Source organism: Neomonachus schauinslandi, chromosome 5 (assembly GCF_002201575.2).
Source record: "Neomonachus schauinslandi chromosome 5, ASM220157v2, whole genome shotgun sequence".
In the NCBI taxonomy this organism is placed as follows: Eukaryota; Metazoa; Chordata; class Mammalia; order Carnivora; family Phocidae; genus Neomonachus; species Neomonachus schauinslandi.
The window spans coordinates 116,785,855-116,799,758 of NC_058407.1; the positions used below are offsets into that span (position 1 = coordinate 116,785,855).

The 13,904-nt window shown below is 44.0% G+C and overlaps 1 protein-coding gene across 3 annotated transcripts in view; it reads left to right on the top strand.

The window, feature by feature from the left end:
• PIP4K2A (phosphatidylinositol-5-phosphate 4-kinase type 2 alpha) overlaps positions 1 to 13,904 on the top strand; it is a 170,400-nt gene that overhangs the window by 131,355 nt on the left and 25,141 nt on the right. For all 3 annotated transcript variants that reach the window (XM_021696687.2, XM_044914987.1, XM_044914986.1), the window contains 2 exons: positions 3,945 to 4,091; positions 9,702 to 9,740. In XM_021696687.2, the coding sequence (XP_021552362.1) occupies positions 3,945 to 4,091; positions 9,702 to 9,740 (186 nt within the window). The remainder of the gene's footprint in view (positions 1 to 3,944; positions 4,092 to 9,701; positions 9,741 to 13,904) is intronic.

Sequence of the window (13,904 nt, forward strand, 5' to 3'; positions counted from 1 at the left end):
ATATGGGGCGCCTGGGTGGCTCAGTCGGTTAAGCGACTGCCTTCAGCTCAGGTCATGATCCTGGAGTCCTGGGATCGAGTCCTGCATTGGGCTTCCTGCTCAGCAGGGAGTCTGCTTCTCCCTCTGACCCTCCCCCTTCTCATGCTCTCTCTCTCTATCTCATTCTCTCTCTCAAATAAATAAATAAAAATCTTTAAAAAAAAAGAATGGCATGATATTGTAGTGCCCGCAATACACCCCTTTCTTCTTATTTTGGAAGCATTTATGTACAAGTTGTTTTGTAAATTTGTCAGTGATGTTTAAATTCTTGAAAGTGCTCAGAGTTCTGATCCTAAAATAACATGAGAGAGAAATACAATTTTTTTAGTGTTTCTTTCATATTTACAAGAACATTACCTCACTTTATCAGCAGATACATACATTCACAAAACTATTCATTTTTGGAAAGTCTTTGTGGAGGTTCATTGAAATTGAGAGTTCCCATCATGCATTTAAAATAAAATTCATTTCTCAGCATTTTAGGGATACCTCAGGTGCTCTAGGAAGTCTCCCTCCCTCCCTCCCCGCTTCCTTTTCCACCCCTCGCCCAGGGTCTTGGTTTCATCTTGTTCCAGCTCAGGTCATGGGCAGTCAGCCCCCTGCAGTCCTTTTTTCCCCAGGTCTTCACATTCTTCACAGAAACCCTATGCCCTCATTACTATCATTACCCCTCTTCTTCAAATGCAGAGGCACAGAGAAGTTGAATAATTGGCAGAGGGATACACAGCTCGTGAATGTGGAGCTGGACCAATAGGGCTCCTAGCTGCGTGATGTGGCTGAGTTGTGCAAAGGGCCCAGCTAAAGCTCTGGCCATGAATTTACAGTCGCCCTGGATGTGGGATTACCCTGGTAGTTCGTGTGTGGTTTGCAGATGTGACCACTGGGGTCAGAGTTTGTGTGCAGCATTTCCGGGGTCAGCTGGTGAAGAACCCAAGAGGATGAACATCCGGGCCTCTGTGCCAGCTCCCCAGGCAGTTACACGCCACGCTAGAACAGCGGTCCCCCAGCTTGGCGTTGCCAGAGCCCCTGGAATGTCCCTCTCCTGTAATGAAACCGTCTCATCTTTTCCCGGAGCCCTGCCCAGAAATTTCGTCAGTGGGTGGGATTTTCCCCATCAATGCTTTCTAAACCGTTAGCACCAGCTGTGTTGCTCACCAGTCCTGGAATCTTAATAGGATAGGCTTGAATATAGGTTGTGGTCTGGTCCATATTTATAAACGCAGGAGCTTAAGTCTATTAAGTCTGTATTTTTCAAGGTGTTCGTCTAAGAGCCTCATCAGTGAGCCAGGCCTTTGAGAAGCAGCGCATGTAGAAACTTGGAGATGCAGATTAAATTGATCTCATTTTTATATGCAGTCATTTATTTAGTCTTAAAGATAGAGGAGTTGTAGAATGTAATCCACGTGGGTGTTTTTCTGTGGGGAGAGAAAAAACCTTGTCGATGATTTCCTGTACAGTGTGCAGAAAGTTTCTTTATCATTTTCATTACCTGAATAATAGTATCTACTCTGTTCCAAGGCGTTTGTGGCTTGGTACAGAGATTTTGATCAAAAAGACTTACTCTGTTGCCAGGACTTGTAAAAGATAGGCCAAGATGAGACTAATCTGAGCACAAAGAGGGGTTGAGCAGCGGTGTACCCCCACCCCCGGGGCAGGGGACAGATATGCATGCCCTGTGAGCCTCCAAAATACCTACACAGAGCCTGCCTCAGAGTGGACGCCAGTCCGCGTTCCTGAGTTCAGAGGACCAAGCAGATGCACGTACCATTGAAGTTTCTTATGAGAGTTTTGAATGAAAATAATTGTTAACTATTACCACTGTCCTCTGCAGAGGGAGGAAGAATGTAGTACAGCACACAGGCATGGCGTGAAGTATTTTGACATACTAATCCTCACAACAACTTTCCTTGCTGGTAGGAATTATGGTGCTCATTTTTCAGAAAATGAAACTAAAATGAAGAGTGATCTAGTAACTTGCCCAAGATCCCACAGCTGGTAAATGGAGGCACCAGGATGCATATGCATTCTTTCCAACTCACAAACCTACATTCCTTCTACCGTGCTCACACAGTGTAGACCCCTGTAGTCTCCATGTTTTTAAGGTTCACCCAACCATCTTTCTTCAGAGGTGAGGGACAACAGCCCTTTTTATTTCTTTAGATCAGATGTGAGAAGTTTTGTTTTCAACCAACGCCTCTTCACTGCCCATTTTGTATTTGCAAACCTCATGTTCATTTACTGTTTTTTGGAAGGAGAGAAATAGAAAATGTTCCACTGATCTGACTTCAAAGGAAGAACAAATTGAGGTGAAACTCTACTCAGGAAATATATCAGTTTAAAATGTGTAGCTCAGTTATGGTCAGTATGATAGAAAAGAGCAAGAGCATCTTTAAAACTTGCCAACACTCTGGGTGACAAATATCAAACTCATGTACTGATGCTTTTCATCTTTAATGACAAAAACTAAAAGCTTTTTTTGACCTTTAAGATGGTTAAATATTATCAGAGTTGATTATTGACAGTGCTTGCCACTAAAAAGTTTGAAAGGGCATTTTATTTTTATAAAATGCTCATTGTAAAATGGAAAAATTCAAGCAGCATAATTTTACAAAAAAGGGGGGAGAAAGCAAAGTTACACCAAATTCTACCATTACCACTTGGTGACCGTTCTTCCAGGCCTCTCCCTATAAATATGCACAACGTATATGATTTCAACAATTTTTACAATTTTGGAATCATGCTGCTCATGCTATTCATTATCCTAGAGGTTTCACACACCTGTCAAGGACAAAAAAGAGCTCTTTTGAAATATTCTCTCCCCTTTCATTTTAAAGAAAGGAAAACCCAACTTTCCTTTGGAGAGTGCAGTGGGACCCATTTTATAAAGATCAGCTTTCAAAGGAGATGTGTCTCCCCCTTGTGACCCTTTAGAGGATGGTCATCAATACCTCGAGACTCATGTTGTGTTTTTGCAACTGTAATCAGAAATGGTGTCAAGGGGCACCTGGGTGGCTCAGTTGGTTAAGCGACTGCCTTCGGCGGGAGTCCCGGGATTGAGTCCCGCATCGGGCTCCCTGCTCAGCGGGGAGTCTGCTTCTCCCTCTGACCCTCCCCCCTTTCATGCTCTCTCTATCTCATTCTCTCTCTCTCAAATAAATAAATAAAATCTTTTTTAAAAAAATGGTGTCAAAGCTGGAACTTGTCCAGTGGCCTTGATGAAATCCAACATGGGGGCCAGAGTACCTCCGTCTGTCCGGAGAGCACCTCCGTCTGTCCGGAGAGCAGGAGCAAGTACTCTGGGGTAGCGTGGCACCTTCCCTTCACGCTGCTGCTCTGGTAGGCAGTAGCTCCGCGCATTAGTGTGATGGGTGAGAAACAAAAGCTAGGACTAGAGATGACTGTCCCAGCTTCTAACACTCAGCTCTCTCCACAGTTTCCTCTTTAATCACAGCTTCAGTGCTATACTTTCATAACACTGTTAAAAGAGCTGATCTTAGTGGCCAAGTGACTCTCCCTCAACCTCACAGAGTCATCACCCAGGCTTCTGGGAAGGAAGGGGGAGGTCCTCGGTAGGGTGTGATTTCCCTTTAGAGGAATTAGCAAATGGACCAATCACTTGCTGTCTTGTCTAACACTGTTATATCCAACTTTTGACTTTACAAATTAGTTTGGGATGTTAGGGAAAAATATCTCTTTGGAGAATAAGTTGAGTTTTCTTATCTATGTATACGTGGTGATCTCAGATCCTGGTCAGGCAGTATAAACACGGTCATTTTCTGTAAATAGGACCTTAGTAGTTGGAGGGTTTCACGTTGTCTAAACACAAAGGCAGAAGAGTTATATTTTACATCTGAATGAGCACGTTTTGATTACATAATGTGTTCCTTTTCCTCTCTCCTGTGCAGTATATAGTAGAATGTCATGGGATCACCCTTCTTCCCCAGTTCTTGGGCATGTACCGGCTTAATGTTGATGGAGTTGAAATCTATGTGATTGTTACAAGAAATGTGTTCAGCCACCGTTTATCTGTATATAGGAAATACGACTTAAAGGTGAGATTTTTGTTCATGTTTATTAAGTAATTAAACAAATGTTGTAATTGATCATGCTAAACACTTAGGAGGTGCTCAGAGCTTAAAGCCACCAGGCAACTAAACTAGCAGTGCTCACCTGCAAGTGAAGCAAGGATCGCTTGCTGGCTTTACCAGACTTTTGCACATGTTAGGAGGTATCACGTCTGATTTTCAAGGAGTTATTTACTGAACACCAGCTACGTACCAGGCAGTGTTTTGGTGCTGGGAATAGTGCGATGAACAAAATGGACCAGACCTGCGCTCAAGGAACTGACATTGTGGTGGGTGCAGACAGACAATAAGTAAAAGTAGTGAGTAAATCCTATAGCATAGTAAGAAGTGGTAAGTGCTATGGATAGAAGTGAAGATGGGGAAGAATGGGGGACAACCCTTAAACAGGGTGTCGGGGAAACTTTCACTGGAAAGATGACACTGCAGCAGACCCAAAGGAAGAGGGCATGAGCTGAGGGAAGGGCCTTCCTGGCAGAAGACACAGGCCCCGAGACCGGCTATTACAAAGACCCTGGGTGAGAGGCACACCACGGGAATTCTGAGGGGAGTGAAGTGAGCTGACTCTTTGGATCACTGACTTTGGGGGAGGATGTCCAAGTTGGGAGCTGGCAATTTGTGACCTGCCTGCATGGCAAATCCAGCTTGGCCATTTTTGTAAATAAAGTTTTATTGGAACACTGCCGTGGCCAGTGTTTCTGCATCACGTGTGGTTGCTTTTGTACTATAATGGCAGAGTTGAATAGTACCACAGAGACTGTTCGGAACCACAAAACCTAAAACATCTACCAGCTGACCCATTCAGAAAAAGATTGCCACCCTTTGGTCTTTGCCAGTAGATCTCAAATTTTTTGATCTCAGACTCCTTCACTCTTCAAAGAGGACCCCCGGTACAGCCACTGTGGAAAACAGTATGGATGTTCCTCAAAAAATAAAAGTAGAATTGCCATATGATCTAGTAATCCCACTACTGGGTATTTACCCAAAGAATACAAAGACACTAATTTGAAAAGACATATGCACCCCTATGTTTATTGCAGCGTTATTTACAATAGCCAAATTATGGAAGCAACCCAAGTGTCCTTTGATAGATGAATGGGTAAAGAAGATGTGGTATACATATACAATGGAATATTACGCAGCCATTAAAAGGAACGGAATCTTGCCATGGATGGATTTAGAGGGTAGCTAGGTGAAGTAAGTCAGTCAGAGAAAGACAAATACCGTATCATTTCACTCATGTGGAATTTAAAAAACAAAACAAATGAACAAATTTAAAAAGAGACCCAAAAAACCCCAGACTCTTAAGTGTAGAGACAAACTGACGGTTATCAGAGGGGAGGAGGGAGGGGGATGGCTGAAATAGGTGATGGGGATTAGGAGTACACTTATGATGAGCACTAAGTAATGTATAGAATTGTTGAATCATTATATTGTACACCTGAAACTAATATGACATTGTATGCTGATTATAATGAAATTAAAATTTTTTAAAAAGAGGACTGTCAAAAGCTTTTGGGTTGTATATACTGCTATTTACAGTGTTAGAAATTAAAATAAGAAATTTTAAATGCTTACTTTATTTATAATTTAAAAAACCATTACATGTTAGCATATTTTTATGAAAAATAGCTGTATCTTGCAAATCAAAAAATTGAGACAGGTGACCTTTTTTTTTTTCCTTTACATTTTTGCAAATCTCCCTAATATCTGACTTAATATGAGATAGTTGGAATGTCCTATCTGGTTGTGCTGTCTGTTGCGATGTTACTTGATTGACGTGTATGAAGAAAGTTAGACCTTAACACAGATACATAGTTGGAAAATGGGAGGGTGGGTGTTTTAATAACTTTTTCAGAAGTTTGTGGATACTGTTCTTTGATATTCTACCAAAACCTGACAAAAGGTAATTTCTCAAAGCTTAGTTACGATGTGGGATCAGAAATCACATCAGTGAACTTTCTATATTTATTTCATTAAAACCCATTGGTCTGTTTGCATGCTTTGATCATTTGAAACAGATGCAGTCACTGAGTTATGGGGTCTTCCAAATATTGACTCATTATGCAATATCGAGAAGTCACATTAATATCACAAGTCTCATAAGAGAAGTCTTTAAGTATTGAGAAGCTGTCATGCTCACGGTGGTGGATACAAGTTTTTTAAAACTCTGATTTCCACTTGAAAGCTCAAATTTTACCATTGCCAACAAGCCTTGTGCATTGTTTTTGGTGAAACGCCAGCACACAGCTCCCCAGCACACAGCTGAGCCCCACAGCCTTATTCTTTGAGCAGATAACTACCAAACGCCCAGATCTGAGTAAAGAGATTGCCAGTTGTTCTTTCAGGTAAAAATGTTTTAATGAAAAAAGTGGCTAGTTGAGCTCGTAACTCAAATCATCACAAAAATGACTGTTCTTAAAACATTCCTTCTTCACAAACAGAAGTGTTTTATACATATTCCCACAAAGAATATGGAAGAAATGTGTACTCTGTGGTCAAGATTTACTAATTTCAATGCTTCATCAAGGACATTTTTAGACATATATATAATGTATATTTTGTATATATTTTATGACAAACTCTATTAGTAGCATTTGGTGCCACTGGATTTGTGCTAAGCTGCCAACAGTTTTGCCCACGATTGTTTTTGTAACATCCATGCAAATATCAAGACAGTGAAAAAGGCCGATCATGTCTCAATATTATTAGAAAGATGGTTTTGACTTTGCAGAGCCCTGCAAGGGTTTTGGGACCCCAGGATGCTGAGCACACTTTGAGAAATGCTAGTCTAAGGGAGGGAAGATGGTTTAGGCTTATCTTCTCCCCTCTGGAGTTCAGATAAACTGTATAAGCTTCCCAAATACAGCCTTGCTCTGTTCTGCCTCAAGTTGAGGCAATTTTGTCGCCTGGAATCACCCTGGTGGAAATCCCAGCCACTCTCCAGGGCTCTTGGATCATCTCTCTCACTCAGCAACCTTTGCAGTGCTGCCTAGAGGATGGACGCTGTGGAGCATTACGGGACTTTGTTCACGGGTCTGACTCCCCTATAGAATAAGCCAGAGTGACCTCTGAAGCCTCCTGTCCTGGTTTTATCATTTGTTAGCTGTGGGTGGGTTGCTGAACTTTTATTGAACCTCCGTTTCTTCATCTGTAAAACAGTGATAACTATACCTACCTTTGCTGGGTTGTTATGAGGATTCGATTACACGTGCGTGCGTGCACGCACACACACACACACATCTGTCACGTCTGGCATAATGTGTAGCATATGGAAATTGGCCAGTGAATTGTGGTCATGACTCATCCATCCTACTAGTAAGTGCCTTAAAGGCAAATTTTTGGTCCTTTTTATTTTTCTGTTCCCCTAAGATAGTGCCTCGTTCAAGGAAGCATCTAGTAAACATATCTTGATGTAAATTATACTTCTAGACTGGATATTATAGTTTTAATTTGCCTCAGACTTCCTTAATTTCATCTCCCTTTTTTAGCTTGTAGAATAAATTCTCTTCCTGCCAGTACTTTCGGTTGTGATGGAACCTGGACATCTGGCGTCATTTCATGGCTCAAACTCTTGGCCTTGACTTACTAACCTTATTTTCTACTTCTGTTTGAGTTTTTATTTTGAATTCATTTAAATTTGGGTGAGTTCCCCCCCCTCCCCCAGGCTAATGATCTGCATTTACATAGAGATGAAGCTTCACCAAGAATCAGAAGCAGGGTAAATTTTACTGCAGGAGGGAAAACACACACACACACACACACATACACACACACACAGAGACCAGAAACTTGGCTAAAGATACAAAGAGGAATAAGTTTCCTCCTCTGACCAGGAGCATAGACAGTGCTCAAATATTGCAAATATCCCGTCTTTTTTTTTTTTTTTTTTAATTTGGGAACATTCTTTGTTAGAAATCAGTGTGTAAAGGAAGCTCTTTGTGGTCTGTATTCAAGAATCCCTAAAAAAAAAAAAAAAACCAACCAGGAAAACGGACCATTACAAGTGGCAGCTGCTGGGTTTGTGCAGCGGGACCACACGTTTTCCTTCACGAACAATTCACACTGTCCCTCATCGTTTCATGGGTCAGCTTTGTGCTCCTCCGATGCTCCCCCAGAAACCCGGAGCATTTCCCCTGGGCTAATAGCAGCTTCTCTGACGTCCGCCTACCTGGGAATGCTGACCACCAGGGGGATGGAGCTTTGATCCAGGGCGGGGGAGGGGGACTCTCCACAATCCACTAATGCACGGCTGCTTCCAGGCCAATAAACGCCGATAGGAGAGGTGGTCGGAGAAGCGCGTCACTGCTGACCTGGGCTTGCCTGGGTGGCCAGCGCCACGGGGGAAGGGAGAGCGGTGAAGTGGTCGTGATCCTTCTCCAACCATTTATTCGGGGAATGCCAGGCATTGCTGTGTGAGATACTGCAGCGGTCCCTGAGGAGCACGAAGAAGAAATTGTTCTTGTTGTATTGACATCGCTAGGAATTCACTGGCCATCTGCAAGCCAACTTTTCTTTTGCATTAGCATCTTCCACAAACAAGGGGAAGTTTCTCTTCTTGAGCTCTACCGCACGCCCCCCTTGGCATCTGGGTGGGCTTGGGTCTTCTCGGACAACCCCAGAGCTCTGAGGCGTGGCTTTGCCAACCAGTGCAGCAGAGTAGAATTGCAGAGATCAAGAACTGTCTTTTCTTCCCCTTGATACCTTTGTGCTCAGCCTAGGGCCTGGCACAAAGGGGGTGCAAGTAAATATGTATGAAGGGATTCCCAGAGTGAAGGGGGACAGGAAGGACCCACAGGGTCTTACTCAGAGTAGTGAGGACAACATGTCCATCAGTAACTCTGAAACAGGGGAGAAGGGCAGGCAGAGGGCTAGGACGGGCCCACATCTGGAAGACGTAATGTGGGGAAGGAGGCATTTAATGCCCCAGTGGCTACTGCAGCCACGAGTGGCCCACATAACCTTTGAAGATATAAGACCAACCATTTCTGGCAATCGAGGCAAGAAGCAGAGCATGGTTTTGATCTGGTGTTAATAAGTTATCATTCAAAGGGCGCCTGGGTGGCTCAGTCGGTTAAGCATCTGACTCTTGATTTCAGCTCAGGTGGTGATCTCAGGGTCGTGAGATCAAGCCCCTGCTTCAGGCTCTGTGCTGGGCATGGAGCCTGCTTAAGATTCTCTCTCTCTCTCTCCGTCTCCCTCTGCCCTTCCCCCGCCCCATTCATGTTCTCTCTCTTTAAAAAAAAAAAAAAAAATCATTAAAAAAAAAAAGTTACTGTTCAAGTGATTGTCAGGTTTTCTGATCTCCAGCAGGGGGACAAGAACCAGGGAGAATCCAGCTCAGGTGACAAGCTAGGGAGAGGGTTGGAGACCAGCCGGCAGGAATGTCTGCAGAGCGGGGAGTGCCCACGGGGCAGAGTTGTGGCCAGGGAGGGGACAGAGCTCACTCAGGGCACGGCTCCAGAGCGAAGTGGGTGCTCCTTTATTTCTGCGCTCTGGCCGGGCACACTTGCATAGCTTACATGTGTGAAGCCCGATGCCTCCCATGTGCGTGTTTTCATGACGGTCTTTGTGTTTCAGGGCTCTACCGTGGCTAGAGAAGCCAGCGACAAGGAAAAGGTGAGTACCCTGACATTCCCACTGCGGCCCCCTCCTTACGTCCACTCTTTCTCTCCTGCCTTCCACTGCGATTCTTCTGTCTCCCCTCTGCCACGCCAGTGAGAAGCACGTCACTGACCTGAGAAGTCTCCTGCCTCCGCTCTCTTCCTCAGATTAGCTGCCCCACACTCTTTGTTGGGCAATAGTAGTTCTGTTAGTTTTAAGTGTGGTTGAAAGAAACGGTTCATATGCAACATGGTCCTGAAAGCACAGCCATCTGTGTGGTTACTTAGGATCCAGACGCAGCTACAGCCCAGTAGCCAGGGTCCTAACCCCGCTCTTTCCCTAACTGGTGGCTGGGACTCCAGTCCTTTCCACGCCTCTCTGAGCCCTGGTTGGTCACCTGTAAAATGAGCGTGTTGAGCTTCAGTTTCACCTGGAAAAGATTGGCTCGGATGAGCTTCAGACTCCTTTCCAGCTCTAAGATAGGATTAGAGTGCTTTTGACTTAAAGAATTAGGGATGTGGAGATTATATCTTATATTTTCCTGAGTCACTGGACAGCAGGTAATATTTGAACTATGTTTGGTTTATTATGCAAGAGTATAGACAGATTCAACTTGAATCAGTTTGATTAAGAGTTTGGGAAGTAGCTTTCTGTGTGGCGACTGAAACTGACCCAAATCGGCATTTGCTTATACGAAAGGTACCTCGATACTCTCAGTTACTCCCCCTCCTTGTCACCTGGCGAAGTTTTTTTGACCAAACCGTTGAAAGCGGGGCTCAGGATTTTAAATTACGATTTTAGAATGTTCTCATCCTGTCTTGATTTGAATTTTACATTTCGGGAATCTACTTTTCTTTACTCATTCGGAAGTATTTGTGAATTTTTTCATGGCTAGCATCCTAGCTTCAGGGGCTCAAATAAGGAACCACACAGACATCTAGCAGGCGACACAGACATTAAAATAGGAAATGACAGTTATCATGTGATAAGCAGTTTAATAGGGAGCATGTAGCACCTGACTCGGTGGGGGCAGGGGGACAGAGAGGGGCATCTGGCGCTTTAGCTGGAGGGTGACATAAGCTGCACCACTTGGAAAGGCTGTTGGAATAACTCGGATAGAGTGGTGGCCTGAACTGGGATGGTGGAAGAGGATAGGTTATAGGGAGATTTAGGAAGAAGCCACAGAAGCCGGAGATTTGATGTGGGAGGCGAACAGTGCCAGGGAGTGTGTGTGGAGGGAGGGTGGGGTTCAGAAGGACTCCCATGGGTCTGGTTTGGACAGTGGGAGTGTGTTGGTCCCACTGAAAGAGAGAGCAGAGTGGAAGGAGGCACTAGAACCGAGATAGTCAGTAAAAAAAGGCTTGGAAGACCTCACAGGAAGGGTGATCAGCCAAGACAGGGAAGTAGCTGAGGCCACCCAGGATGAGTGTATGGAATAGAAGTATGTCTAGAACCAGCCCAGAAGAACTTCATCATTTAAGGAGTGGGTGAAAGGAGAGAGTCCTGCAGAGGATCAGCCAAAGAGACAGGAGATGAGCAGACGAGCCAGGAAAGTTTGGGTCTGTTCAGACATTTACGGAGTATCTTTTGTGAGCAAGCGTTTCTCCAAGCATTGTGAGAAATACTGCCTTGAATAATGCCCCTGGTCTTGGGAGACTTGCCCTCTAGTTGTATCCTAGAAACCAGAGAAAGAGAACTGTCCCAGAATCAGATACTTTTGCAAGGCCAGGTAGGATGAGGACTGAGAATTATCCATTGGACTTACCACCAGGGAACTCTCTGGTGACCTTGTCCATGGCAGAAGCCGGGTCACGGTGGGTGATGAAGTGAGGAATGGAAAAGGAAATGGCAGATTCTTCTCTGACCGTTTGTATTTTTACTATGCACTAGTGAATATATTTTTCCACTTCTGATCTCCACATAAATCACCCTGAAGGCACCAGCTTTGGCCAAAAGCAGGAACAATGGACTGCTGGCTTCCATGTTGCTATGACTAAACGTTTCGTCCAAGTGCCCAAGACCCTAGCGGGTATTTAGGTTTTAGTCCATGAGAAACTCAGAGGTTTAGTAGGATTGGGATTTTCTCCTAGGAGAAAATACCTGGATTGTTTGAAGAGCCACACAGACTTTTCGGCATCATAACAAGAAGCCAGCCCCTGAGTGAGAACTATGGTGGTGATGACATTCACCACTCCACGCTGGTGGCTCTATGTTTACTTTGTTCCCAAGTCCCTCGAGACTATTGCTGGCAGACCCCACCCTTTTCCCCCCCACTCTGTTCATTTTCATTATTTCAGGTTTGATCACCCGGGGCATGGTCCACTCTGCCAATAAACAGTGCCAAGAAAGACAGTTAGAGGCCGTGGGGTGGTTGCTGCTGAAGCCAAAATCATAAAGTGAGTCCATGTATGAAGGAAAACCACAAATATTTGACATCCTTGAGGCTTACTATTTCATCAGAAGCAGACCATCCAGTTGCCTATCCCTCCCTCCACTGCTCTGCCTGTAGGACCACACACTTTCCAGAAATCCATGGCATCCACCCCATTTCCACTGCCCGCCTCACCTAAAGTGCTGAGCCCTTTGTGGGTATAGGTTTCTGTGCAAAGAATGAAATTACGGAATTTGTCTAATAGAAACCCACTTTTCTGAGGAGGCTACTGAGGATGCTTTTATCCTGTACTGAATTGTTCCTCAAAATATCTCCCCTGGAGGTGGGCTTAGAGAAGTCAGCAATGGAAGGACCTTCCCCACCTCACATCGCGACAGATGGGAGACCCGTGAGCTTCAGTTCCCGGGCTCTTTCACATAGTCAGTGGCAGAGGTGAAACCTTACCTTCATCTGGGGGTTATCTTTTTTTTTACTGTTAACTGTGATGTCTTGGGATTTAGAAAGGTCAGTAGTAATACCTGACATTAGTTGAGTGTATACTACGTGCCAGTGTTTTACATTTTACGTGAATCAAGTCATGTCATCCTTCCAACCATCTTACGAGGTTGGAGTCATTATTACTTCTTTTGAGTAAATGAGGTTACTTCACAGACAGGTTCGGTGACCTGTCCAGAACCCCCCACTTAGGACGTGGTGGAGTCAGGCTTCCAGCCCAGGGCTCACGTTTCTGACCACGGTGCTGTTACCCTCTGAATGACTGGCACTTCTCAGTCTCCTTTTTTTAAAGGGCCTATTACCAAAAATTCATAGCAATACCGTGAATCATGAAGCATTCCCTGCACTGACAAAAACAATGTTTTGGAGTTAAATATGGTACGAGAGCCGTTCATTTTGAGTCTTAATTTAAAAATATTCAAAAGTCGTGAAATAAATCGTTTCTTTTCCTACTGTGTTGGCAAAACAACCAATTCACATTTCCTCCATTTGAGGCTTTCGGCATGTTTGTAACTAGGCATGTTTGTAACTACAGTCGACGTCACTGTATCTCACACCGGGTAAACATTAAAGTCGTCTACGCCATTGCCCTAAGGAAGAATCCAGTGCTCTCTGCTTCCTTCGGAGCTCAGGGTTCGTGATAGCTCTGCTTCCAGAAGGAGCAGCTCCAAAAGGCCACCCACCTGCCCTTCTAGTTTACAGGCGCTCACGGGGCAGGGCCAAGAGGAAATACCTTATAGATGAGGAAGTAAAAGTCATTAGAATGTGTAATCGATGGAGACTCTGCCTGCCTGTGTGGGTAGGAGGGCATCATGGCTCTGATAGGTAGGTTGTTTGTAATCTGGCCACAACTGAGGTAACAGTCACTAAACTGTAATACGTAAAAATAAATGAAATGTATATAATGGTGCTGAACTCTTAAAAACATTGGGTTTTTTTAAGTTCCAAAAAATATCTTTGCCTTTCTCTTTCTGTCAATTTTCAGATTTTCTTTCCATGAGCAGTTAACATTTTTCCTCTTCCAAGAAAGCATGCTATTCTTTGTCTTCACAAATAAAACCATAAATGTTATCAAAACAATCACTCTTAAGGCTAAAAATACTTATTTTCTACGTTTTCGCCTTTTATGAATGAAATCCCACGATCTGCCAAGAATCTTTTCATTGCTATCCCTGTGCAACTGTGTTCTCTAAGAAATGATTGTCATGGTGCAAAGGATAATTTTCATAAAGAATCTCCACTGACATGGCTTAATTAGTCATCTCAATTGTGAGTCTTCCTTTCATCTGAGT